A 25,615-nucleotide genomic window follows, 5' to 3' on the forward strand; every position below is an offset into this window, starting at 1 on the left:
GGAAACTGAGGCACCACAGTGTCTAGCGCCCCTTGGCAAATTGCCTCCGGGGTTAAGTAGAACCAGAAACCCACTCTGGCTTGTAGGGTAAAGGGGTCATGTGAGCTCCAGAGCAGAGAGAAAAGGGCGGCTTGAGGCCGAGGTCAGAGGCCAGGAAGGAAGAGGCCTGGAGGCGGGGTGCAGATCCCACTGTCGGCCCCGGAGCACCGAGCCTCTGTCCACTTAGAAGAGGGGGCTGTTACCCAGGGCCCAGGGCTGCAGGGCGGGGTTGCGGGGTGAGGCCTGTGAACGCGGGGCTCACGTGACCTTCCTGCTCCCTCCACAGGAGACATCAGGTACGACGAGGCCATGGGGTACCCCATGGTGCAGCAATGGCGCGTCCGCAGCAACCTCTACCGCGTGAAGCTCAGCACCATCACCCTCTCGGCAGGTGAGCCCCGCCGTCCGCGGCCGGGGGATGTGGCGTGATGCAGCACAGTCCCGGGGCGTGCCAGGGCGCGTGCTGGCCCTGGGGATGGCTGAGGGTTGAGGCCTCACCCCCTGCCATCAAGGAGCTCACAGGGAGGGTGGACGGAGAAGCAGACAGACGGTGACGGCCACCCGTTACAGGAGGTCAGTGCAGTAACGGGACCGCCGTCCATTCTGGGAAGGCAGAGGGGCTCCTGCAGGAAGCGGGGTTCTGAGCAGGGGGTGACAATCTAGGTCACGCGTACGTGCTCGAAGTGTTTCAGGCGGGTGGATTCTTTCAGGCACTGATTCCTCTAGTCTCTTCTGACTTCCTTTCCTGCCCGTCTCCTCCTACTCGGCAGTGATGCCTCCCCGCTCCCCCTCCCCTCACCAACACAGACACACACACACACACTTTGCCCACATGAATCATTCCCCGTGATGCGGATGGCTTATAATTCTCAAATGGGACACTTAGTTTGAGACTTACAAGTCTCAAACGGGACTTAAGAGTTCTCAAAACGGGACATTTTCTCTCTCGGCTTTGTGAGTCTGCACATGCCGTTCCCTCTGCCTGGATCTCTTTGCGTATCCTGCATTACTCGGAGATGCCGCCCCCATTATCTGTTCCCCGGGAATAATGCAAGGCATTCCCTGCACTCAACTGCTGATGTTAAAACACTACCAAGTACCTGATTCGTATCAGAATCCTGTCTGTCTCCTGCACCTCAACTCTGACCTGAGAACTGTGGGTCGGGCTTGGATCCTATTTATTCCCATGCCTTATATTCCTTTTGGTCCTCCTTTTTCATGAAGGAATAAAAATTAAACAAAACTGGAAAAGGAATGGGTAATGGACTCTGGAAAGATGAGGCCCAAACTTGGATTTTTCTACCCTGACCCTTACTCATGACAATGCCACTGGGTTATTATCTGAGTGTCTCCTGATTATCAGCCAGCTGCTTTCTTATCTTTTTTCTTTTCCAGTATCACTTTGTTCATAAGCACCATGGAACTCTTTAGCCTGGGTATTGGGGAATTGTAAATAGTATTTATGGCTGACACCAGCCAAGCACTTTATAATGTCTTGTATCTTGGGACTTACATCAGTCTCAAGAGGACGGCATTCTTTATCCCTTTATTTTTCAGATAAGGAAATCAAGGGTCAGAGGGGTTAAGTTGCCCAAGGTCTCACAGCTAGTAGGTGGCAGGACAGGAGCAGGTCAAGGAGGTGATGGCAGTGTTGTCTGCCTAAAGAGCCACAGGGCCTCTCCATGGTGTTATTTTTTACTGAGCAGAAATCAGCTCATTATTAACTCTGTTGTATTAATTACCCAGTTGCATGAGTTAACAGGTTGATGGAGAAGGGTTGTTCTAATCAAGCACCCATTCTTTGAGTCCTATTTCTGTGTTTGCCACCACCTACACCTTTCCACCGCACTTGTGAATGACTGCCATGTTCCTGTTAGAACTACAAAGGTGTATCTGCTTTAATTAATCAATAATGACGCTCCCGAGAACCCCCTTGTAAATCAAATGTTTGCAAATTGGAGCTCATTTTCAATGTTGAAGAAGCGCTTGCTCTTTTACATTTTACTTTGATGTGGCGCAGAATCAGTTGTTCTTGTTCTCATAATGGAGTTGGTGCACCTGCCGTCTGGAGATTGTGTCGTGAACCTGGTTGGGGGGTGGGGGTGGGAAAGGACGCATGTGCAGATTTAGAGACAAATGGGACAGAGCTTCTGCTTTCAAGGTGGTGCCTGCTGAAGGTACAGGGAGTAGGTGCCCGGGCCGGGATGGTATGAAAAGCTTCTTGGGGGAGGGATGACTTCCTGGGGTCTGGAAACATGGACGTGACTTAGAGAGGAAGTGGAAGACCATTCCAGGTAAATGGTGGTGTGTATGTGTGTGTGTGTGTGTGTGTGTGTGTGTGTGTGTGTGTGTTCAGAGTGGTTGGGAGGGGGGATATAAATGAAGAAAGTGTGATGGAAATGCCAAATCACATTCAGGAGAAATAGGAAAACAGATCTGGCCAGAGGTAAAGCCTAATGTATGTGCTCATGGGAGATGAGCTTGGAGCCCTGGGATACCCAGGTAAGGTCACTGGGCTTTATTCAGAGCACAAAAGAGCCCGAAAGGTGTTGAGGCTCCTGAAAGCATAGCTTGGTGACCTGCCTGCAGGAGGAAGAGGGTAGGGGATCAGTGGTCGCTGGGTAATGGCTCTGCAGGCCCTATGCCAGGCTCTGAGGACTCAGGTCCCCTTGGCATGGGGCTAAGGACAATGGAACGGCAAGGAGGCCCTTGTCAATGGCGGGGGAAAGAACACCATTGTTTTGGAGACAGAAAGGGAAGCGATGTTCTAGGAAGCTAAGCCAGGGATTACATCTGAGGGTACAGAATGTCTGCTGAGCCAGGGCTAGCGCAGCCCCCTGGGCTCCAGCCATGGACGGTTCAGGCCCAAGGGTGTGTGAGCAGTGTGTACACTTCGGGGTGGACACAGAAGTCGGTTGGAATCCTCGCTCCTCTGGCTGGAGGACCGAGGCAAATCACTTCCAGTCTCTGACGTTTGACTTGCTCATCTACTGGACGGGGCTCGTCATGGTTGGGACTGCAGTGCTGGACTGAGGCTAAACTAGACAAAGTGGCTGGAACACCTAGCAGCGTGCCCGCTGCACGTTAGCTGCTCAGGAGACCTCGGCTTGGATCTTTCCTGGCTGTGACCTTTGGGTCGCCAGCTTCTGTCCCTCCTCTGCTGTTGACTCCCTCTTGGTGGTCCCTCTCGTGTGTCCACCAGAGAGAGCGGTCTTTGCCAACTAAGGGAGGGATACTGTGCACGTTTGGCCGATGCTGTGCTGAAGGATGCTGTGCTGAAGGATGCTGTGCTGAAGGATGCTGTGCTGAAGGACAAGGTACCAAATCCGGGCTTGCCGTTTGCCGGGCGCCAGCCTCCCCGCTCTGACCCCCTCCACCTGCTCCTCCTCTGTCCAGGCTTCACCAACGTCCTCAAGATCCTGACCAAGGAGAGCAGTCGGGAGGAGCTGCTGTCCTTCCTCCAGCACTACGGCTCACACTACATCGCGGAGGCCCTCTACGGCTCCGAGCTCACCTGCGTCATTCACTTCCCCAGCAAGAAGGTCCAGCAGCAGTTGTGGCTCCAGTACCAGAAAGGTAAGCCTGGAGGGCTTGCTGGAGGTGGCGGCCAGCTGAGCCGTGGAGGTCAGGCTGCCGGCGGGGTAACTGAGCTCCTGGGAGCGAAATCCTGGCTCTGCCACGTAGAAACTGGGCGGCCGCAAGCAAGTCCCCGCGCCTCTCTGGGCTTCATGTTCACCGGGGATGGAATGAGGGGCCGTGTGATGATTCCTCAAGATTCTTTCAGTTCAGGCGTTTTCTGAGACCCCAGGGTGGACTCCGGAGCTCTGGCCTTCTACTGCGAGTTCCTCATTTCCCACTCTGTCCTCTCAAAACAACTGCCAAGGTCAGGAGGCTGGGGAAACTGTAGGGGAGGGGAGTGCTGTCTCATCGAAGCCTTCTCTCCAGGCTTCTTGGAAGAACCTCAGGACAGCACTGGCTCCTTTGGGAGTGACCAACTCACGTCTGAGGGGAGAGTTTCAAGTCTCTGCCATGGAGACACCTTTACCCTCAGGCAGGATCACCAGGTCTTATTTCCTTCCATTTCTCAGCTATTTATCAGAATTGGAATTTCCCCGAAGCAGGAGACCCGTCTCTGTCACTCCCCTTGGAAAATCTGTCCCCTTCTCACCTCAGTTTTCCCTTCCTGTGAAATGGGTACTCTGGCTATTCCTGTCCACTTCCTACATTAAAGGGAAGTAGTTTATGTGATAACATTTTGAGAAAGATGGACATATGGCTACATACATTATGTATTATAACAATTCCATGTAGTCACAGGCCCCTTTCACCAATGAAAAAGTGAGTGTCGGATAGGCCAACAAGTCAAGTGCCCTGTAGACACATAGCTAATATGCAGCGGGGTGAAGATCACTTCCTGTTATCATTGTTACTATTATTATCAATTAATTGAAAAAGAGAGGCTGTCCATCGATGGGAAGGGTAAGGAGCGATGTTAACAGTGGGCTTGTACCTTCTCCATGTGGCCCAGCCACATGGCCTCCAAGAACCAAACCAAGTGTGACTCATCAAACCACAGAATGCAGGCGCTGGAAGGGATCTGACAGCTCTCACTGGGCTCGGCCCTCTCGTTTTACAGCTGGGGAAACTAAGGCTGAAGGAAAGAAGACTCTGGCTCAGAGTCCCACAGCTCCCCTGGATCGGGCTGTCCATCCCCTGGATAGAGCTCCTGCCTTTGTCCTCTCCAGAACCCTCCCCTTGGCACCCTCCGCCCCGTCATGGTCTCAGCCCGCCTCCCCTCCTGTGTGCAGCTGTGTGGGGCACGGGGTGGTTTATAGGCGCAGGGGAATAATTGAGTTGTCTGGGAATAGCTTCGTTTTATGGCTGTGACAATGACAGTCTTTAAGGAAGTGCATTAAATCAATAGAAGTCTCATTGTGCTACCCTATAAATAACGTGACACATCATTAAGCAGAGCAATGAGCTTCTGGACTTTGAAGTAATACAATTAGGTTATGTTTATAAAAACCTTCCTCACTGTGGCCACTGAACTAATTTGCCTCGTCCTGCATTCGGGGCCTGGGACATGACTCTCAGGCTGCACCCCACCCATAGCCTTCCTCGGCTGCTTCCAGGACCTGGACTTCTTCATCCAGAGAATGCCATTCCTTGTCCAGTGGTTTATGGCAAGTAGGATGGGGAGAGGGGCAGACAGAAGCTGACATGCAACCAGGGGTCCCCTTCAAGACTCAAACAAGTTCCAAGTTTGTCATAAACTTGCTGGCCAGTAGCTACTGAACTTGGTCCAGTAGCTTTGCCTTCTGGGCTTACAAGGCAAAGGTACGTTTCTCTCCTCTCTCTCCCATGTTGGCTCCCAGAACAGGATGATAGTGAAAAGTGAAAATGTTAGTCGCTCAGTCGTGCCCGACTCTTTGCGACCCCAGGGACTGTAGCCCACCAGCCTCCTCTGTCCATGGAACTCTCCAGGCAAGAATGCTGGAGTGGGTAACCATTCCCTTCTCCAGAGGATCTTCCCGGCCCGGGGACTGAACCCGTGTCTTCCGCCTTGCCGGCAGTTTCTTTACCGTCTGAGCCACCAGGGAAGCCCCAGAATAGCGCAGTGATGCACTAACACGGCGTAACTTATCTGTGAGTTTCTTCCTCTCTGTCTTTACCTGAGGTGACACCCAGGCGGTGCATCAAACACTGTAGTTTTACCTTTTAAACTTGGAAGTGATGCTGGGGAGGAAGTGGTAGAGAAGCTGGAAAATTTCCCCTGAACGATGGAAAAACTTCTAGACTGACAGATAGTTGAGGGGTGTCTCTCTCCCCAGCCACCTTTGTGTCGTCAACATCTGTGTGTCATTGACATCTGTGAAACCAGGGTTCACTAGGGAGCAGGTCAGGATGAATCTGGGGTTGGAAGCCGATCACTCTGGGGGCAGAGCTTGTGGGGAGAGGACAAATTAGAACAGTGTCAAGTGGGACAGTTCTTGTTGAGCTGCTAAGTTGTGTCCAACTCTTTGCGACCCGATGGACTTAGGCATGCTAGGCTTTCCTGTCCTTCACCATCTCCTGGAGTTTGTTCAAACCCATGTCCACTGAGTCGGTGATGCCATCCAACCATCTCATCCTCTGTCGCCCCCTTCTCCTCCTGCCCTCAATCTCACCCACCATCAAGGTCTTTTCCAAAGACTCAGCTCTGGAACTTCAATCCCATGGCCTCCGGAATGAAAACCACAATCCCAGAAAGCTAACCAAACTGATCACATGGATCACAGCCTTGTGTAACTCACTGAAACTCTGAGCCATGCTAGGCAGGGCCCCCCAAGGCGGATGGGTCATGGTGGAGACGTCTGACAAAATGTGGCCCACGGGAGAAGGGAATGGCAAACCACTTCAGAATTATTGCCTTGAGAACCCAATGAAGAGTGTGAAAGCCTTTTTCAGGTGGGACAGAAACGATTTCAAGTCCTGGTGCCTCTTCTTACATCCCTGTCAGGACACCTCAGGCAAAGTAATTCCTAAGTTTCAGTCTCCTCCTATGTTAAGTGAGGGACAGTAACTCCCTTGCATGCCTTTCGGGAGAATGAAATGAGCGCATTCCTACCTTGCTTACAGTAAGGACATAAGAAGCCGTAGTTTACCGTGAAGTGAATGCTATGGCGTCCGTGAGCATTCGTCATCCACAGCTCTTGCTAGTGTGTGACTTCAGCCCTTAATTCTCCCTGAGAAACACGTATGTCACGAGTCCCTGCAAAGATCCTCACAGTAGAGGGTAGAGGGCTCCAGAATTCTTTGAACTCTATGTGGTTTATTCTTGGCAGGAAAGGCCAAGGCTGAAAAAGGAGGTCAGAGAGAAGAGACCAAATGGGGCATATGTAACAACCACGGACATTGCACATCCCTTCACAGTTCACAGGCCGGCCTTTGGTCTTCCCACCTGCCCCTTGAGGCAAAAAAAAGGCAAGAGAGGACCCACCTCTCATCACTGAGAAAGGGAAATCTGAACTCAGAAGTGATCGGGGGCTTGCCTGGACCACACAATGTGTTACTGAATGAACTAGTGTTTCAATTCCAACCTTAGTCCAATGTCCCGGTCTTTCCAGGTTTCCTAATTAATGGTGGGGCTCTGGTCACTGTTGTGATCAGCCACTAGAAATCATGGAAGATCAAGGGGGTTGGGGTGAATGTGCCTGATTAAAATATCTCCCATCAGAGTTTTACTCTCATTCCCATAAGTGCTTCTAAGTATGCATTCCACAGGAAAAAGAAAGTCACATTGATCATTCATTACCCTCTGGTTCACTGGTATTTCCTAAGTGCTTCTTCACTGCAGACCTCGTGTAAAGCTGGGACATTGCAGTAGGCAAGACGTGGGTGCTGTCTGCACGTGGGTTCAGCCTGTACTAGCCTTCCAATGCTCTGTCATTTCTGTGATAGACTTTTTTTTTTGATCTACTGGTAGGCAGCTGGAGAAAGGCAGGTGGCTGGCGTGTGGCAGGGAACTCAGTCACTGTCACAGTGGCCCATGAATTTTGTTTCATATGCCAGTTCTGATCAGTTGAGGAGTGGCTTGTCCAGACACTGTGTGGAGGTCACTGGGGTCATCAGAAAAGAATGCTGGTCAATTAGCTGGTCAACGTGGTCAATTAGCAGTATCTGCTCTAGATGCAGAAAGGGGAAGTGGTGGTCGACACTTATGTATTGCTTCCATGTAGTAGGGTGAAGTGAAAGCTAGAATAACAGACCCAGCTTCTGATGCAGATTCCAGAGAGACCTTGGGAATGCCTTGGAGAATGGGAAGGATCCAGGCAGGGACGAGGGGTTTCCTGTCACCGAGTGGATATTCCGGGCATTCCACCAGTCTGAAGGGGACTGGAGCGCTGCACAGGTCAGCTGGGTGGTGCTGGCAGAAGTCAGGGACAGCTGGACCTCAGGAGGCAGCTGGAGTAGCTGAAGTCATCCCAGGAGACTCCCAGCCCAGGCACGATTCCCTCGGAAGCTCTTCAGTCTGCCAGTTTCCCTCGGCCATCACCTCTGCTCCCAGGCCAGGCTCCAACTGCCTTGTGAAGCTTGCAGTTTCTTGTCCCAGCTTACTATTTTCACTCTATGCCACTGTGTTCCTGATACACCTGTATTTTGAGAAGGTACCTTTCTCTCAATCAGGGCTTCATTTCCTTCTTTGACTTGACATACACACGCGCGTGAGCACACACACACACACACACACACACCTGAGATCACTGTTACTGAGGTGACGCGGCAGCCACCGGTGGAGGGCGTGGACTGCATCAAGATAACAGTTAGGTGCCCAGCTCGTTGCTAGATGAGTCATCATTGATGGGTCTATGCTCTCACTGGATCCCATGTCTTAAAAATGGAAAAAATCGATCTTAGAGTGTGAATCAATTTGCCCAAGATCACACAGCTTGTAAGAGGGAAACTGGGACTGACCTTGACACATGAGTCAGATGATGAGGACTCTATATAAAGTTATGCTTCTCCCATCTTGGATAAAGACTGCCTCATTTGGAGATAAAAGACAAGTTGCGGTCAGATGGACCTTGGTTGCAGTCCCAGTTTCCCTCTTAGAAGCTGTGTGATCTTGGGCAAATTGATTCACACTCTAAGATCAATTTTTCCATTTTTAAGATCAGAGATCCAGTGAGAGCACAGACCCATCAATGATGACTCATCTAGCAACGAGCTGGGCACCTAATTGTTTTCTTGATGCAGTCCACGCCCTCCACCGGTGGCTGCCGCGTCCCCTCGGTAACAGTGATCTCAGGGGTGTGTGTGTGTGTAGTGCACATGTATGTCTACAGGGGCAGGGGGAGATATGGCTAATTTACTCCCTTCTCTTTTCAGCTGACTTAGGATCCAGGACAGGGGTAGATCGAGAGGGGCCCCTGGGGTCGAGCTGGTGAGGGAGGGAGCCTTGAAGGTCTACTCAGAAGACGTCAGAAGACTCCGTAACCCTGCCCTTTTGTTATGCCCTGTTATTCCGTATTCCAAAGGGATGGCGATGCATGCAGAAATAGCAAATCTGGTAGGTTTCCTGAATTTACCGTTGCTTCTTTCTCATGGAGAAAGTAACTATGGAAGATAAAGGGTGTATGCCTGTAAAGGAATTGTCCATTCTGTGTGTGTGTTTGAGAGAGAGAGAGAGACAGAGAAAGACTGACTGAGGGAGATAGGAGGAGACAGAGAAACGAAGAGGGACAGACATGGGGAAACCAAAATCCACAAAGAGAAATGGAGGGAAAAAGTTGAGAAGCGAAAATGTATGCAATTAATGTCTTTTCCAAATTTAGAGACTCGGTGACCCCGCCGAAAAGACATTCTCCATGTGAAGGTTGGACTGCTCTTGAGTCTGGATCAGGAGAGTCTATCGAATAGAGATGTCCCCATAGATAAATGCCTGTCGCCACCTTTAAAAGATGTTTTATCTCTGTTATAATTTCCCAAGACTGTCCAAGGGAATGAATTTCTGCATTTCCATTTGAATTACAATGCACTTTTGAATGTCAGCTGAAGCATACCTAGATTACTCTTTAAAGGAATTCTGGCTGTCTGAAAGGCAGCCTAAGGGGTTGGGGTAGGGGAGGAGAAGGGAAAGATGTAGTCAAGTGTCACCTCCTTTTGTGAGGACAGGGGTGGCCAAGGGGCTGATGGGAGCTGGAGAGCTCTCCCGGGCTTTCAGTTCCCTGCAGGAACTTGCTTCAAAGATGCTGACCAGACATGCAAGGAGTCAATCTCAGAGCTGAGACCTGCCTGGGTACTGGTTCCACTTCCCTGGTGATTTAATCTTCAGGGCAGGTTTCAGCTCCCGTTTGCTTGCCCTTTCATTAGCATTTGATGGAGTTGGCCACTTCCTGCTTGAGGCACCGTCTAATGCTTGCTTCCTTGGCATCAGGGGAATCTTCCTGGTGGTTGCCCACCTTCCTTCCGGCCTGTTCATTCTCTGTCTTCTTCACGGGCTCATTCTTCTCTGTCAAACGGGTCACTATGGTTTTGCAGAACTGCCATTGTCTCTGTGGGAACTTACAGCCATGCTGTCAGTTACCATCCCTACACGAATGACTCCCCCTTTGTGGTCTGCCTCTAAGCTTTCCTCTGATAATGCGCTCTCATGCTAGCTCCCTGCCTGCCCAGGCTCTGCCCCACACAGCCTAGAATGTTTCCAGTGTTCTCATGAAGAACACCTGTATCTATTTAGAGGCAGAACCACAAACCTAGAAATCCTTCGCAACATCTCCCTCTCCCTTGCTCCCCCCACCCCCCACCCCCGCCATTTCAAAACTGTAGCAAGTCTTATCAATTTCAATTTCCAAATAGCTTTAAGAATTGCCCACTTCTCTCCACCTCACCTCTGCCACCATCATGGCTCGTCTGGACTCTAGCACCGGCCCCCTACCTGGCCTCCCTGCATCCACCTGTCCCCCACTGGTCAGGCTGCACTGCCCTGAGGACATGGATCTGCCTGGTTCTCCAAAGAGACAGAACCATCAGGACAGATGGGTCGGTAGACAGATAGGTAGATAGATACAAATATCTTTATTATATATAATATTCACATATACATGACATATATTTATAATACATATAATATATATGAAAGCTATGTATAATTGATTCTGTATCTCTAGATATCTATACACGGGGCTTCCCCAAGTGGCTCAGTGGTAAAGAACCTGCTTGCAATACAGGAGACACGGGTTCAGTCTCTGGGTAGGGAAGATCCCCTGGAGAAGGAAGTGGCAAACAGCAGCAACAGCACACACACATATATATCTATATACGTGTGTGTGTGTGTGTGTGTGTGTGTGTGTGTGTGTGTGTGTGTGTGTGTGTATATATTGCTTCCCAGGTGGTGCTAGGGGTAAAGAATCCACCTGCCAATGCAGGAGAGGCAAGAGATGTGGGTTTGATTCATGGGTCGGGAAGATCTCCTGGAGTAGGAAATGGCAGCCTGCTCCAGTATTCTTGCCTGGGGAATCCTGTGGACAGAAAAGCCTAGTGGTCTACAATCCATGGGGCTGCAAAGAGTTGGACACAACTGAAGCAACAAAGTGCACGCACACAAATGCGCACACATACACACACACACACACACACACACACACACACAGTATTTATCACACAAGCCAATTTCTAAAACAAATCTCTTTCTATATATATATAATGTTTATATTTTATTATAATATAAATAAATATATAATACAACCCTTAAGAGATGAGGGTTTTGATCCCTGTGTTGGGAAGATTCCCCTGGAGGAGGAACTGGCAACCCACTCCAGTATTTTTGCCTGAAAAATCCCAGTGGAAGAGGAGACTGGTGGGCTCCAGGCCACAGGGTCAGAAAAGAATGGGATACAAATATCTGCACACCTCATGGCCTGGTCAAGTGCACATAATAAAATGAAGCATCATGGGATGTTTCCAAGATGGAGATTCCCATCATGCCTTTCCTCGGATGCAGACTCCTAGGTGCTTTGTCGCTGGCCCGAGGCTCATTGCCAAATTCCTCCCTGTGGCCTCAGGACCTTCTCAGACCCATTGTGTCCCCATCAGCCTCCTTAGCCCCATCTGTCCCCACGCTCTGCCTTTGAGTCACACTGAGCCTACTCCTCAACCATCACGTGGGTTGAAGTCGCAGCCTGGCCACGTTCACCTGTGCCAAGGTCCCCGTGCTGGGAGGAGGTAGCTGAGTGTCCCTGGCCCCTCCCCAGCCCTTCGGCTGGCTCAGCTGTGTGTGGGATGGCTCTAGCTCCGGGCTGCTGTTTTTCTTGGAGGCGGTAGGAGGAGGTTCAATACGAGCTGGACACTCCGGGGCCTGCAGTATGCCAGAGGAGACGGCCAACTTAGTCTCCTCAGAATCATGCAAAAAGGTGATACAGGATGTGGTTCATTAAATACAAATAGGCCCAGGGGACTGCCGTTTCCACCAGATGAAATTACCAAAAAAACGCGTTTGTAGCCAGTTTAGATTGAGTCCGTCTGGAATGGAGCAGCCTTGTCTCTTTTCCTGACGGCGTGTCCTTACACCCCTCTGCCTGTGCTCAGCGCGGTGCCTCTCACAGAGTGCTTCCACTCCTTTACTGCATCCAGTTTACTGCTGCCAGGCAGCCTGTGAGGTCAGGTCGTTATCTGCATTTCACGCTTGAGGAAACTCAGGCTCAGATGGGGAAGATGATTTGTGGACGTTCAGCCCAGGGAACTCAGCAGAGCGGGGATTTGAACCCAGGCTGCTTTCCACACGTGAGTGATGAAACTTGCCCATCCAGCTCTACCAGAGCAGCCTCAGAGAGCTCTTTAGATGTCGACCTCAGACCCAGGGGGGCCGTTCGTGCTGCTCTCTGCCTGTCTCATCAACAGTTGAAAGAACTGGGGAGCGCTGAGATTGGGAGTTGAGTTCCTCAGCTCCGGCAGGGGTGGAGGTCCTCTTCTTTATTCACCCCTTGCACAGCTTGCTTCTCTGTCTTAATTCAGGGGCAGTGCTATAAAGTCAAAATCCTTAAAAAAAAAAAACCTTGGATGCAAACTCCTAGGTGCCTTGTCATTGCCCTGAGGCTCATTTCCAAACTGTCAGGGCGGGAGAGGCCTCAGTGAGAATCTAACCAGACCTGAGTTTCTCTTTATGTGTCAGTTATGATCAAACGGTAGTGACCGTCACGCTGCATTGAACGAGATGCTCATCCGGACCAGGCTTGGTGGGAGCGAATGCAGCGATCCCTTAGCAGTGTCCAGTGTGAGTCTGAGGGTGAGAAATGGTGACTCTTGTGTAAGGCGTTTTCCACGCCCATCGAGGCTGGCCTTTCCCATTCTACAGATGGGAAAGCTGCGGTGGGTTTATATAATCCATTAAAACCTGCAGTTGCAAAAGGGGAAGTGTAATGACCATCTAGAGACATTATTCTGCCTTCCTACACCTGAAAACCTACAGCAAATTCAAAGACTCCTGGTGGCCCAAGCCCCCGAACATGCTCATAGGTCACAGAGCCATTCGTTTGGCAGCAGGCCCATTTTCCTATTTCTGAATGCATGCACACACACAAACGAGTGCACAAATACATCACTTCCTGAAGCACTGGAGACCGCCCCCATTGTCCTTCTGGTTAGGCGATGCATTCAGAGATTGACACTCTTGTAAACCACCTACCTTGATTCTATTCAGCGTGGGGCCAGCCCACACTTGGTCTCCTGTCTCAGTTCCAGCCCCAGGAGGGCCACGCAGGGACTCGGGGAGCTTGATTTTAGATGGGACCCTTCTCACACATCAGCCTTGCCCTGAGAATGTGGAGCTTCCCTAGAGATGAGTGTGGGGCTTTTGTTTTCTCTCTGCCTTCAGCCCCTTTATGAGAACAAAAGGGGCTCGAAGCACAGATCCACAGATGGAAGCTTTTACTAGTAGGTCGAGCCTCCCACCCTGAGAGCAGCCTCACCCAGATTCACACCGTGGGGTGTTTTCTCTCCCTCATCTCATGTGTTCCCTTCATCGCTTGTCACCACCCCCCAACTTTCCACAGCAGTGCTCCGAGCTCCTAGAAGATGCCTGGCCCTGCATGAGGTGCTGAGGTGGCCAAGGTGAATGAGACATGCCCCCTGCTCTCAAGGAGCTCACGGTCAAAAGGGAAAGATTTTCAAAAGGTGAACTGATAATTACAGCCCTCTGGACAAATGCTTTGACAGGGAAGCCTAAGGCATGCATTGATGTGTGCATTTGTGTGTGTGTGTTGGGGGTGGGGTGGGCAGGAGTGGAGGAGGCAAAGTAGCGAAATGGACCTCTAACCACCTGGGATGGACTGGAAAGTTCCCCATGCTAAGCCCAGCCCTGGGGATGTGAGGGTATGTGCCGTCTAGGGAGGTGGAGAGATGTAGCCTGGGCAAGATGCAAAGGGGGTGTGTAGAGCAGCCTACCAGAGTCAGCCCAAAGCAGTTGGGAGCAACAGTCCCTGAGTCAGCTCAGGTGCTCCTGACAGATGCCCTTGGCTTCTTTGCTAGAACTTTGAATGTCTCTGTACTTCTGCCTCCCGCGTCGGTAGAGAAACTGCCACTCGCTGTGTCCACAGCAGAGAATTCTCACCAGTAGGAGAGGCTGAACTTCCTACTGCCTGAAAATAAGTGAAAATAAGGGGCCCATTTGGGAGGTACCAGGGGGATTGTTGGAAAAGCATCTGGACCTTTCAGGGCTGTTATGGAGATGATAAGAGATCATGTGGTTAATTGGAACCATAGTAGGAAATCAGTCATTCTTGCCTCCTCCTTATCAGAGGTGTACCTTTCAGCAAATAACAGCATACAGATCACGCGGTGTTTGAGTCATCTCTTGAGTTTGCAGATGTGACTTAGGGTTTCCTGAGCCTCAGTTCCTTTATCTTTGAAATGGGCCTAATCGTGCTCACCTCACAGTAGTGTTTTGAGAACCGAATGAATCAATGTTCAGAAAGTGATTATCTCTGCACTCCACATGTAAGAAATGCTCAGGAAATGCTTGCTAGGATTATTGTCATTTGTTACTGTGAGACACAATCAAATTAGTGATGCTGCTTATTACAATTAGTTTTCGAGAACAAAAAGCCTAATGATAGAGTCCTTTCCGCTTCTGAGTCCAGCAGCCTAATATGTAAGCCCTCGTCCTGCCAGACCTTCTAAACCCATGGCTGTCCATCTCTGGTTGATTTGCCAGCTTGTGAATTTAAGTCCTGGCTGAATCTGGAAGTGGGAATAGAAGGCAGAGTCATCAGAAAGGTCAGCCTGGAGCCCAGAAGTGGAGCACAGTGTTAGCACCACCGAATGCCAAGCTTATGGTTGTTAAGGATGTGTGGGTGTGTGTGGGTGTGTATATGTGTGTGTGTGTGTGTGTGTGTGTGTGTGTGTGTTGGGGGAGGGGTAACAGAGGAGTGGGCAGCAATGACTGCCTGATTTTCTGCTTCTACTGTGAACCATTTAATCATGTGATCTCACATCATCTGTAACATCCCTGTGTTAGTTGCTCAGTTGTGTCCGGTTCTTTGTGACCCTGTGGACTGTAGCCCACCAGGCTCCTCTGTCCTTCGGATTCTCCAGGCAAGAATACTGGAGTGGGTAGCCATGCCCTCCTCCAGGAGATCTTCCTGACCCAGGGATCAAACCCAGGTCTCCCACATTGCAGGCAGATTCTTTACCATCTGAGCCACCAGGGAAGCCCAAAACATCCCTCTGAGGTCCAGATTGTTATCCCATCTTCTAAATGAGAAGATTCATATGCGCAAGATCACATGACTTGGTCCTAGGCCATTTTCTATCCCAGGACTGTCTGACTCCAAAATCCACATGTCCTCCTGCCCTGCTGTAACAACAGAATTCGTGTACTGAGAACCACAAGGGGGCAGGGGATTCAGCGGCACTTCACATACACAGTCTCATTTAATCCTCAAAACAATCCTCTAAAGCTGGTATCTTTATGCCTGGGAAACTGAGACTCAGAGTGGGTAAGATATATAATCCAAAGGCATGTAGCTGGTCAAAGGTAATCCTTCTTGCCTTCTCTTCCTTCCATCTTTTCTTGCTCCAGTTCTCTCCCCATTTACTTTTTACTGTTATTTAACCACAATAGGCGTTCCCACAGACTGTTCTCTCCGAGAGGCATTTCTCTTCCCACAAAGTAATTAGAAGTACTTGGTCAGGTGGAATGAGGAAAGAGACAGACAGACCAGCGTGATTCCAGCCTGCATGATGTTGGCTCACAGGTTCCAGACCCTTGTTTCCTAGCAACACCTTGGCTCTGGATAAGGGTAGAGGCTTTGAGGCAGGCCTTAGAGATGGCTTGGACCTTTGATCTATTGGATCAGAGCTGGCCTTGGCTGTCTTCATCTGACACACCAGCTGTAGGCCCCAGGAGTGCCTCCTTAGGGTCCCTGGGATCTGCATTTCTCTCTCTTCCTATTCCACAGATGTCCAAGGAAATGGGAGACTCCTTTCGGAGCTCTTGGCTTAAGAAGTCCCTAAGGTCTGGGGCCCCAGTACCATTGGCATTTGCAACTGGAAATATCCTTAATTTAATAACTCTATTATTGGTGAAATGGAGTCCCAGAGAGAGTAAGCAACTTGCTCAAAGAGAGTCATACATTAGTGACAGAATTAGGACTTGAACTGGCTCCCTCTTCTCCCTTCCCCATCCAGGAAAGTGTTTTGAGGAGCAATTCAAGGGACCCTGTGTCCGAAGGCACATCCTTGTTTGTTTGTAACAGCTTTATTTATTTATTGAGATATCATTTACATAACCACACAATCGAAAGTGTCTCTTTGAGCCTTGATTTTGCATCAAGACAAAGTTTGGATTGAATTTCCAGATGGGAACACAGCTTTTAATGATTTCATAGTTGAGAAGATCCTCTATGGAAAATGAAATCTCAGGGAACCACTCCACTCACCTTTCAACCACATCCCATTTTTCTGTTGCAATAGTCAGTGATTTAGGGAGGCAGCTGGTGGGAGGAGCAGGAGGTGGCATAACCAGCTGGTGCTAAACGTGACCCAAAATGTTCATAGATATCGACATATGAGCTAAGCTGACCCCCCCGCCCCCCTGCCCTGGTTTTATCCAGCAACAATTTTAGTGCCTGCTTTGTTTTGGGAACCGTACGAGATGCTACAGATGCAGTGGTAAATTAAAACTCACTCTGCCTTCACAGAGCTCAGTCTAGCCTTAGAGAGACATAGGTAGCAAGGAAAATATCATGCAATGCTGTAAGGCAGAAACACAAAAGGTGGTGTGGATACCTGACTCAAATGGTGCAGTGGATCAGGAAGGGCACCCAGAAGACCTGGAGGAGGTAAGATTTAAGGGCATGAGAGAGTAGGGAGAGAGAAAGTGTTTAAAAAGGCCTAGGGAGGGAGGGAAGCAGTGATGGGATAAACCTAGAAAGATAAATAGGTGGGAACAAAATCCCGCTGGATATACAGCTGTGTTAAGGATTTTTTAATTTTTCCTTTTACCAGGATCACTTTAAAGCCATTTAAAGCTTTTATGTATTATTATTAGCACCGACATTTTAAATTTGCTTCTGGCTGGTGTGGGATTGGGCTTGACTTAGGATAGGAGGAAGTGTAGTTAATGGGGTGCTAGATTAAAGAAGGCTTCCCAGGTGGCTTAGCGGTAAAGAATCCGCCTGCCAGTGCAGAAGATGTGGGTGGGTTCGATTCCTGGATCGGGAAGACCCCTTGAAAAAGGAGACAGTAACCCACTCCAGTGTTCTTGCCTGGGAAATCCCGTGGACAGAGGAGCCACGAGATCACAAGGAGTCGGACGTGAATGAACACGTGGGCATGCAGGCAGATCAGTCAGGAAGCTGTAATAGTGTCTCAGGAGGAAAAATAATAGGAGCTGAACATGTCTGTGGTCATGAGAAGGAAGAATAAAGGGATGTGAAAACTATTAAGCTGCTCGGGTGATGAGAACATTGTGATGGAGTAGTGGGAGGTAGAAGGTGAGAGGTGAGGGAGGTGATTAGAAACGGTGCCAGTGTCAGGCCTACGTGCTTTTGTCAATGCCTGTGTCCCTTACATGGGGCAGAAGCGGAAGAGCAGGCCCTGGAGAGCTGAGTTCAGGCTTAAGTATGCCGAGTATACGTTTTCTAAGGGATGTCTTCCCCGAACACGCCAGCCTACAACTGGCAAGCCAACTGGCCAGGTAAAGTGAGCAACTGGGAATATGTATCAGTCTGGTGATCTAAAGGAAGGTAAGGTCTGAGAAATGCAGGTTTGAGATCCAGTTGCATAGACTGTTTGAAGTCACAGGGAAAAAAAGGAAAACAACAGTACCTCCCAGCATAAAAGCATTTCTTCCCTGGTGGCTCAGACGGTAAAGAGTCTGCCTGCAATGCAGGAGACCTGGGTTCGATCCCTGGGTTGGGAAGATCCCCTGGAGGAGGGCATGGCAGCCCACTCCAGTATCCTTGCCTGGAGAATCCCTATGGACAGAGGAGCCTGGTGGGCTATAGTCCGTGGGGTCACAAAGAGTCGGACACGACTAGGCAGTGAGCGCAGCATAAAAATAAAGTTCCTCTTTTGTAGCTTGTTTCCTTAGGGAGCTCTTTTCCCCCTGCCGCACCCTGTATTGTTTCTGATATTTTATTTAGAGAGGCTGTATCTCATTCAGAGAGGCTGTCCAGGCTGCCGACTATAGGCTAGCTTTTACTTGTGTAAAATGTATGGGACATTAGGAATAGTCCTGGTATATACTATGTACCAGTGTGAATTGATATCCCCATTCCATTTAGGGAAAACAGGTATCTGTGGCAGTGGCCACTGGAACAGAAGAGAAAAATACATACTTTAAGTTTTTCCTTTATCATTTGCATCTTTCATTTAGATAGTAGATGGTGAAGTCGCTCAGTCGTGTCCAACTCTTTGTGACCCCATGGACTGGGGTCTACCAGGCCCCTCTGTCCATGGGATTCTCCAGGCAAGAATACTGGAGTGGGTTGCCATTTCCTTCTCCAGGGGATCTTCCTGACCCAGGGATCGAACCCAGGTCTCCCGCATTGGAAGCAGAAGCTTTTGACCTCTGAGCCGCCAGGGAAGTAGCCTTTATGGACGGTCCAGGGTGTATGTACCATCTGTGTGCGCATCATACATTTCTTCCAAGGTGTCGATCAATGCAATTTTTAATCTCCTAGATCCAGCCCCCAGAGTCACGGATCAGGTGAGGCAGTATGCATGCCCGCTCCCTCTTCACTCTTTGAGTGTAGTATTTTTATTTCTCACATTTTTACAGAATCACTGTATTTGTCAAACAAGTTTCAGATCCTTGGGTCTGAGAGGTTTAGAGAGTCATTATTATTTTTAAGTGTAAATATTACCTGTCATTTCACAAAAGCACCTAGTTTTATTCATGTGGTTGCTCAGAAATTAAACTTATACAGTTTTTAAATTTATCATGTTATGAAGTTGTTTTAACATTTAACTCTAAACATTTGTGGTCACTCAGAAGTAGGGGGATGGACTCCCAGTCAGTATTTGGTTCAGATGATGAAATGGATGGTGCTACACACACATACCAAGAGGACTTTAAAAGGTTCGTCATTCATGTACTGGAGCTTTCTGGGGGAAAGTGGAAGAGGCAGCTCTGAAGCAAGGTACAAAAATGGCTTGAGAGAGCAAGTGAAAAAGACTGGCTTGACTTTTATATAACATGAAGGCAGGTTGAGTGGGTTCCATGTACTGGCTGATGCTTGCATGATTTCAGCATCCCAAGGACTTCCCAGGTTGCACTAGTGGTAAAGAGCCTGCCTGCAAATGCAGGAGACATAAGAGATGTGGGTTCAGCCCCTGGGTTGGGAAGATCCCCTGGAGAACAGAATAGCAACCCACTCTAGGAGTCTTGCCTGGAGTATCCCATGGACAGAGGAGCCTGGAGGTCTACAGTCCTTAGGGCTGCAGAGTTGGACACGACTGAAAGCGACTGAGCACACAGCACTGGCAGCAAAGGTGGGAGCACTTAGGATTGATGAGAGGCTGACGGGGAGCAAAGAGTAACCGGGCTCTAAAGCTGCCAGAGGTCAGGCATCACATACAGAGTCAGATTTTTTATATACTTCACCATGGATGTCTGATTACTGAAATGGGCCATGTTTCATTTAATTGAACTTGAGTGTGTTAGGTTCTGTATATTAAATCTACTACTGTGGGCAAGAATCTCTTAGAAGAAATGGAGTAGCCCACATAGTCAACACAAGAGTCTGAAATGCAATACTTGGATGCAAGCTCAAAAATGACAGAATGATCTCTGTTCATTTGCAAGGAAAACCATTCAATATCACAGTAATCCAAGTCTATGCCCCAGCCACGAATGCCAAAGAAGCTGAAGTTGAACTGTTATATGAAGACCTACAAGACTAACACCCAAAAAAGATGTCCTTTTCATTATAGGGGACTGGAATGCAAAAGTAGGAAGTCAAGAAATACCTGGAGTAACAGGCAAATTTGGCCTTGGAGTACAAAATGAAGCAGGGCAAAGACTAACAGAGTTTTCCCAAGAGAACACTTCAGTCATAGCAGACACCCTCTTCCAACAACACAAGAGAAGACTCTACACATGGACATCACCAGGTGGTCAATACCAAAATCAGATTGATTATATTCTTTTTAGCCAAAGATGGAGAAGCTCTATACAGTCAGCAAAAGCAAGACCAGGAGCTGACTGTGGCTCAGATCATGAACTCCTTATTGCCAAAATCAGACTTAAATTGAAGAAGGTGGGGAAAACCACTAGACCATTCAGGGATGACCTAAATTGAATCCTTTATGATTATACAGTGGAAGTGACAAACAGATTGAAGGGATTAGATCTGATAGAGTGCCTGAAGAACTATGGATGCAGGTTCATGATATTGTACAGGAGGCAGTGATCAAGACGTTCCCCAAGAAAAAGAAATGCAAAAAGGCAAAATGGTTGTGTGAAGAGGCCTTACAAATAGCTGAGAAACGAAGAGAAGCTAAAGGCAAAAGAGAAAAGATATACCCATTTGAATGCACAGTTCCAAAGAATAAGCAAGGAGAGATAAGAAAGTCTTCCTCAGTGATCAATGCAAAGAAATAGAGGGAAAAAATAGAATGGGAAGGATTAGAGATCTCTTCAAGAAAATTAGAGATACCAAGGGAACATTTCATGCCAAGATGAACACAATAAAGGACAGAAATGGTATGGACCTAATAGAAGCAGAAGATATTAAGAAGAGGTGACAAGAATACACAGAGGAACTATACAAAAAAGACCTTCAAGACCCAGATAACCATGATGGTGTGATCACTCACTCAGAGCCAGACATCCTGGAATGTGAAGTCAAGTGGGCCTTAGGAAACATCACTATGAACAAAGCTAGTGGAGGTGATAAAATTCCAGTTGAACTGTTTCAAATCCTAAAAGATGATGCTGTGAAAGTGCTGCACTCAATATGCGAGGAAATTTGGAGAACTCAGCAGTGGCCACAGGACTGGAAAAGGTCAGTTTTCATTCCAGTCCCAAAGAAAGGCAATCCAAAGAATGGTCAAACTACCACACAATTGCACTCATCTCACACGCTAGCAAAGTAATGCTCAAAATTCTCCAAGCCAGGGTTCAACAGTATGTGAACTGTGAACTTTCAGATGTTTAAGCTGGATTTAGAAAAGGCAGAGGAACCAAGATCAAATTGTCAACATCCACTGGATCATCAAAAAAGCAAAAGAGTTTCAGAAAAACATCTACTTTTGTTTTATTGACTACGCCAAAGCCTTTGACTATGCGGGTCACAATAAACTGGAAAATTCTTCAAGAGATGGGAATACCAGACCACCTTACCTGCCTCCTGAGAAATCTGTATTCAGGTCAAGCAGCAACAGTTAGAACTAGACATGGAACAATGGACTGGTTCCAAATCGGGAAAGGAGTACGTCAAGGCTGTATATGTCACCCTGCTTATTTAACTTACATGCAGAGTACATCATGTGAAGTGCCAGGTTGGATGAAGCACAAGCTGGAATCGAAATTTCTGGGAGAAATATCAATAACCTCAGATATGCAGATGATACCACCCTTATGGCAGAAAGTGAAGAAGAACGAAAGAGCCTCTTGATGAAAATGAAAGAGGAGATTGAAAAAGTTGGCTTAAAACAGCCTTCAGAAAACTAAGATCATGGCATCCAGTCCTATCACTTCATGGCAAATAGGGAAACAATGGAAACAGTGACAGACTTTATTTTTGGGGGGCTCCAAAATCACTACAGATGGTGACTGCAGCCATGAAATTAAAAGATGCTTGCTCCTTGGAAGAAAAGCCATGACCAATCTAGACAGAGACATTACTTTGCCGACAAAGGTCCGTCTAGTCAAAGCTTTGTTTTTTCCAGTAGTCATGTGTAGATTTGTGGGCTGGATCATAAAGAAAGCTGAGCACCAAAGAATTGATGCTTTTGAACTGTGGTGTTGGAGAAGATTCTTGAGATTCCCTTGGACAGCAAGGAGATCAAACCAGTCCATCCTAAAGGAAATCAGTCCTGAATATTCATCGGAAGGACTGATGCTGAAGCTGAAGCTCCAATACTTTGGTCACCTAATGCGAAGAACGGACTGATTTGAAAAGAACCTGATGCTGGGAAAGACTGAAGGTGGGAGGAGAAGGGGACGACAGAGGATGAGATGGTTGGATGGCATCACTGACTCGATGGACATGAGTTTGTGTAAGCTCTGGCAGTTGGTGATGGATAGGGAAGCCTGGCATGGTGCAATCGTGGGGTCACAAAGAGTCGGACATGACTGAGTGACTGAACTGAACTGAACTGATGGAACTCTGAGGCCTGCAGTCTGAGAGTGGCAAGGGAAATGCAAGTTCCATTAAATGCCTTGTGCAAGAGCCTGACATCACATATTTTAAGAAATGAAATGAGCTCTTTGGTCAGTCTGAATAATGTCTGGAACTCTGAAGGGGAGAAAGTGTTTTAGTGAGGCCCCTTATTGTGGATTTACTACGTGTAGAGACATATGTGATCTTGATTTATATGTTGGGTATCTATGAGACAAGAGATTCTCAGCATTCTTTACCCCAAAGAGGCAATCTTGGATAGGGAATTGCTGCTGCCATTGGCTAGACCAGATGAGCAGATCACTGACGATGGCCCAAGAGTTGTAGAAATGGCAGATGGGGCTGCCTGTTGACCTGGGCATCTGGTGCAACGGAGACTGCATGGAGTTTAGTCAGTTGTACAGACTCTTGGGTTCGGTCTCATTATCAGGAACATCTCAGTGAAGAACTGAAAAGCAGAAACTCCATATCGTTTGATGGTGGTGGTGCCAACTTGAAAGTATGTAAAGCCCCTTTGCTGGTCATTCAGTTGACCCTAGGGGACTCAGCAGATGCTGTAGGTGTCTAGGAAAGGGGGGTTGCTGCTCTTCTCTGGCACCATGACGTCTGACAAAGGACTAAGGATGGGGGGCATCCCACCTGCAAATGTGATATACAGGAGGTTTAGCTCTACACTGAGCTTCCGGGGGGCTATGTCCATGATCTAAGGCAGTGGGAAGCTGGGTATAGACAGTCACACAGCCTCTGTGTCTAGGAGAGCCCAGTATGTTGTCCTATAGTGGCATATAGCATGGACATGAGGAGGGCTGTTTCTTATACCCGAAGTCTAGGGGCAAATTATGGTTATGGTCCAGAGACTCCAGGAGGCATGAGAGGCCACTGCTGAAGCCTGTACAGTGAAGTCTCTAGGCGTCACCAATGGCGTGCCCGCTGTATAGCGATTTGGGCAGATAATAGAGCCTTTTCTTGTACAAGGTCCCAATCAAGGTAGGCCGACGTGTGAGTGATTGTATAAATGGGCTTAAGGAAAATTTCTAAATGAGAAATACATTGTCTCTAGAACCCAAAAGGCTAAAAAGAGTTGGACTTTATTTTAACATTATAAATGCTGGTGTTGACAGTGTCAGGAATGGAATGGTCATCAGCTGAATAATTTTCAGGAATTTCACCAAAGTGGCAGGACCTTGTACAATGCATAAGACAATGACCCAGCCCTGTTTGTGAGTTATTTTGTGAATGTTTGCATATCTTCAATGAGTGTGTCAAATTAACGACTTTGGAAGAGGGTGTGACTGGTATGATGTCATTACTGTGCTCCTGAAGAAAGCTGGATGCATGCTGTTGCTGCTAAGTCACTTCAGTCGTGTCCGACTCTGTGCGACCCCATAGACGGCAGCCCACCAGGCACCCCCATCCCTGGGATTCTCCAGGCAAGAACACTGGAGTGGGTTGCCATTTCCTTCTCCAATGCATGAAAATGACAAGTGAAAGTGAAGTCGCTCAGTCGTGTCCGACTCTTAGCGACCCCATGGACTGCAGCTCACCAGGCTCCTCCATCCATGGGATTTTCCAGCCAGGAGTACTGGAGTGGGGTGCCATTGCCTTCTCCACTGAATGCATGACATCTTGTCTGTAAATATTTGTGTGATGGCCTGGCTTGTTGAGGTACCTCAGTGTAGCTGGATAAAGGGAGATTGTGTCCCTTTGAAGCCAAAGGCAAACTATGTGTGAAAGGCTGTTGAAATAGGCACTGACCATGACAGAAATAGGCACTAAAGATGACATCTGGGCTTCCCAGGACAAAGGAGCCTGGCAGGTCCATGGGGTCGCAAAAAGTCGGTCATGACTGAAGCAACTTAGTATGCATGCACTCCCCAGCAGAAGCATCTTTAGTTGACTCCTCCTCACTCATGGACCTCCTTTGGAGCTTTCCCAGTGGCTCAGTGGTAAAGAACCTGCCTGCCAATGCAGGAGACATAGGAGATGTGGGTTCAATCCCTAGGTTGGGAAGATCCCCTGGAGATGGGAATGGCTACCCACTCCAGTATTCTTGCCTGGAGAATCCCACGGACAGAGGAGCCTGGTGGGCTACAGTCCTTGGGGTGGCAGAGTCAGACATGACTGAGCGACTAACACTTTCACAAGACAGATTAGCCAAGACTATGACTGCAAAGTATTCACCAGCTATTGACTGGATGGAATTTATAACTTCAGTAATTGGGATGGAAGCCTTAATGGGTAGGGTGTCAGTATTAAGGTTGCAGCAATCCATTGTGAGGTTTTATTCAGTCTTTCCAGGTTTAAGAACAGGGTAAATTGGGCTTTAAGATAATGAAGCAGTGGGGATAATCAATCTTTTTCTAAATAGGTCTTGAATATGACTTTTAAGCCTCAAAGGCTCTGTTTAAACTGGGCCATCTTAACTGTTTTAACTAATGGGAGGGGGCAGGGTCCATGTGCTCCTATTTTGGTAAGCCAATTCTAAGTGCCAAAACTTAATTCGATTTTAATTTATTACTCATTGGGTCAAGGCATCCATACTCAGTATGGAATATTTCAGGGTAATGAGTATTAAGGCCATGGGGAATTTAGGCAGGGCATTAGTTCTGATGATTAAGATGAGGTATGCCTATTTGTCTTCCTTACATATCCTGAAATGTCCTCAGTAACTCCTGTAAGGTTTTAGGGGGTACCTTGTTTAAATTTAGGGGAATCCCCACATGTAAATCTAATTTGATCCCTAGTATTGGTTAAAGTCATGAAAGTTTGATAATTGGTGCATTTCAGCAGAAGTTAAAAGCTAATTCAGAGCTTAGGTTGTCAAGGTGCAAAAACCAATTAGCAGTCTTCAATCTTTTTTTATTTTTTGTATGAATTCTTTTAGTAAATTTTGAATTTCTAGTTGGGTTACTTTGTGACCTCTATTTCAATTTGTTGTTTATTTCCTCCTCCTGTATTTATCTGATTTTTTTTTCTTTTGGTGGTTACTATACAATTTTGTGGTGAGGGACTGCAGGGGGGCATCTTCACTACCCTACTCATATTTATAAGTTCCTTCCTCCAGAGAAGCAAATCTGTATCATCAAGACTAGGACCTTCCTCATGGCAGTGGATTCTTTATAGGGTTTAAGGACTCAAGGCTTAAGCTGAATTTGAATTAATCCACTGGCTATGTCACAGGGAGACCTTGGATGATTTTCTCTGTAATGCTGGAGACTGGGATCTTTCGTTTTGACCAACAGTGACATAGC

At 48.0% G+C, this 25,615-nt stretch overlaps 1 protein-coding gene across 3 annotated transcripts in view; it reads left to right on the forward strand.

Annotated features, from left to right (window-relative positions):
- ASTN2 (astrotactin 2) overlaps positions 1-25,615 on the forward strand; it is a 988,998-nt gene that overhangs the window by 725,832 nt on the left and 237,551 nt on the right. For all 3 annotated transcript variants that reach the window (XM_061163301.1, XM_061163302.1, XM_061163303.1), the window contains 2 exons: positions 326-430; positions 3,436-3,615. In XM_061163301.1, the coding sequence (XP_061019284.1) occupies positions 326-430; positions 3,436-3,615 (285 nt within the window). The remainder of the gene's footprint in view (positions 1-325; positions 431-3,435; positions 3,616-25,615) is intronic.

Source organism: Dama dama, chromosome 16 (assembly GCF_033118175.1).
Source record: "Dama dama isolate Ldn47 chromosome 16, ASM3311817v1, whole genome shotgun sequence".
Classification (NCBI taxonomy): domain Eukaryota; kingdom Metazoa; phylum Chordata; class Mammalia; order Artiodactyla; family Cervidae; genus Dama; species Dama dama.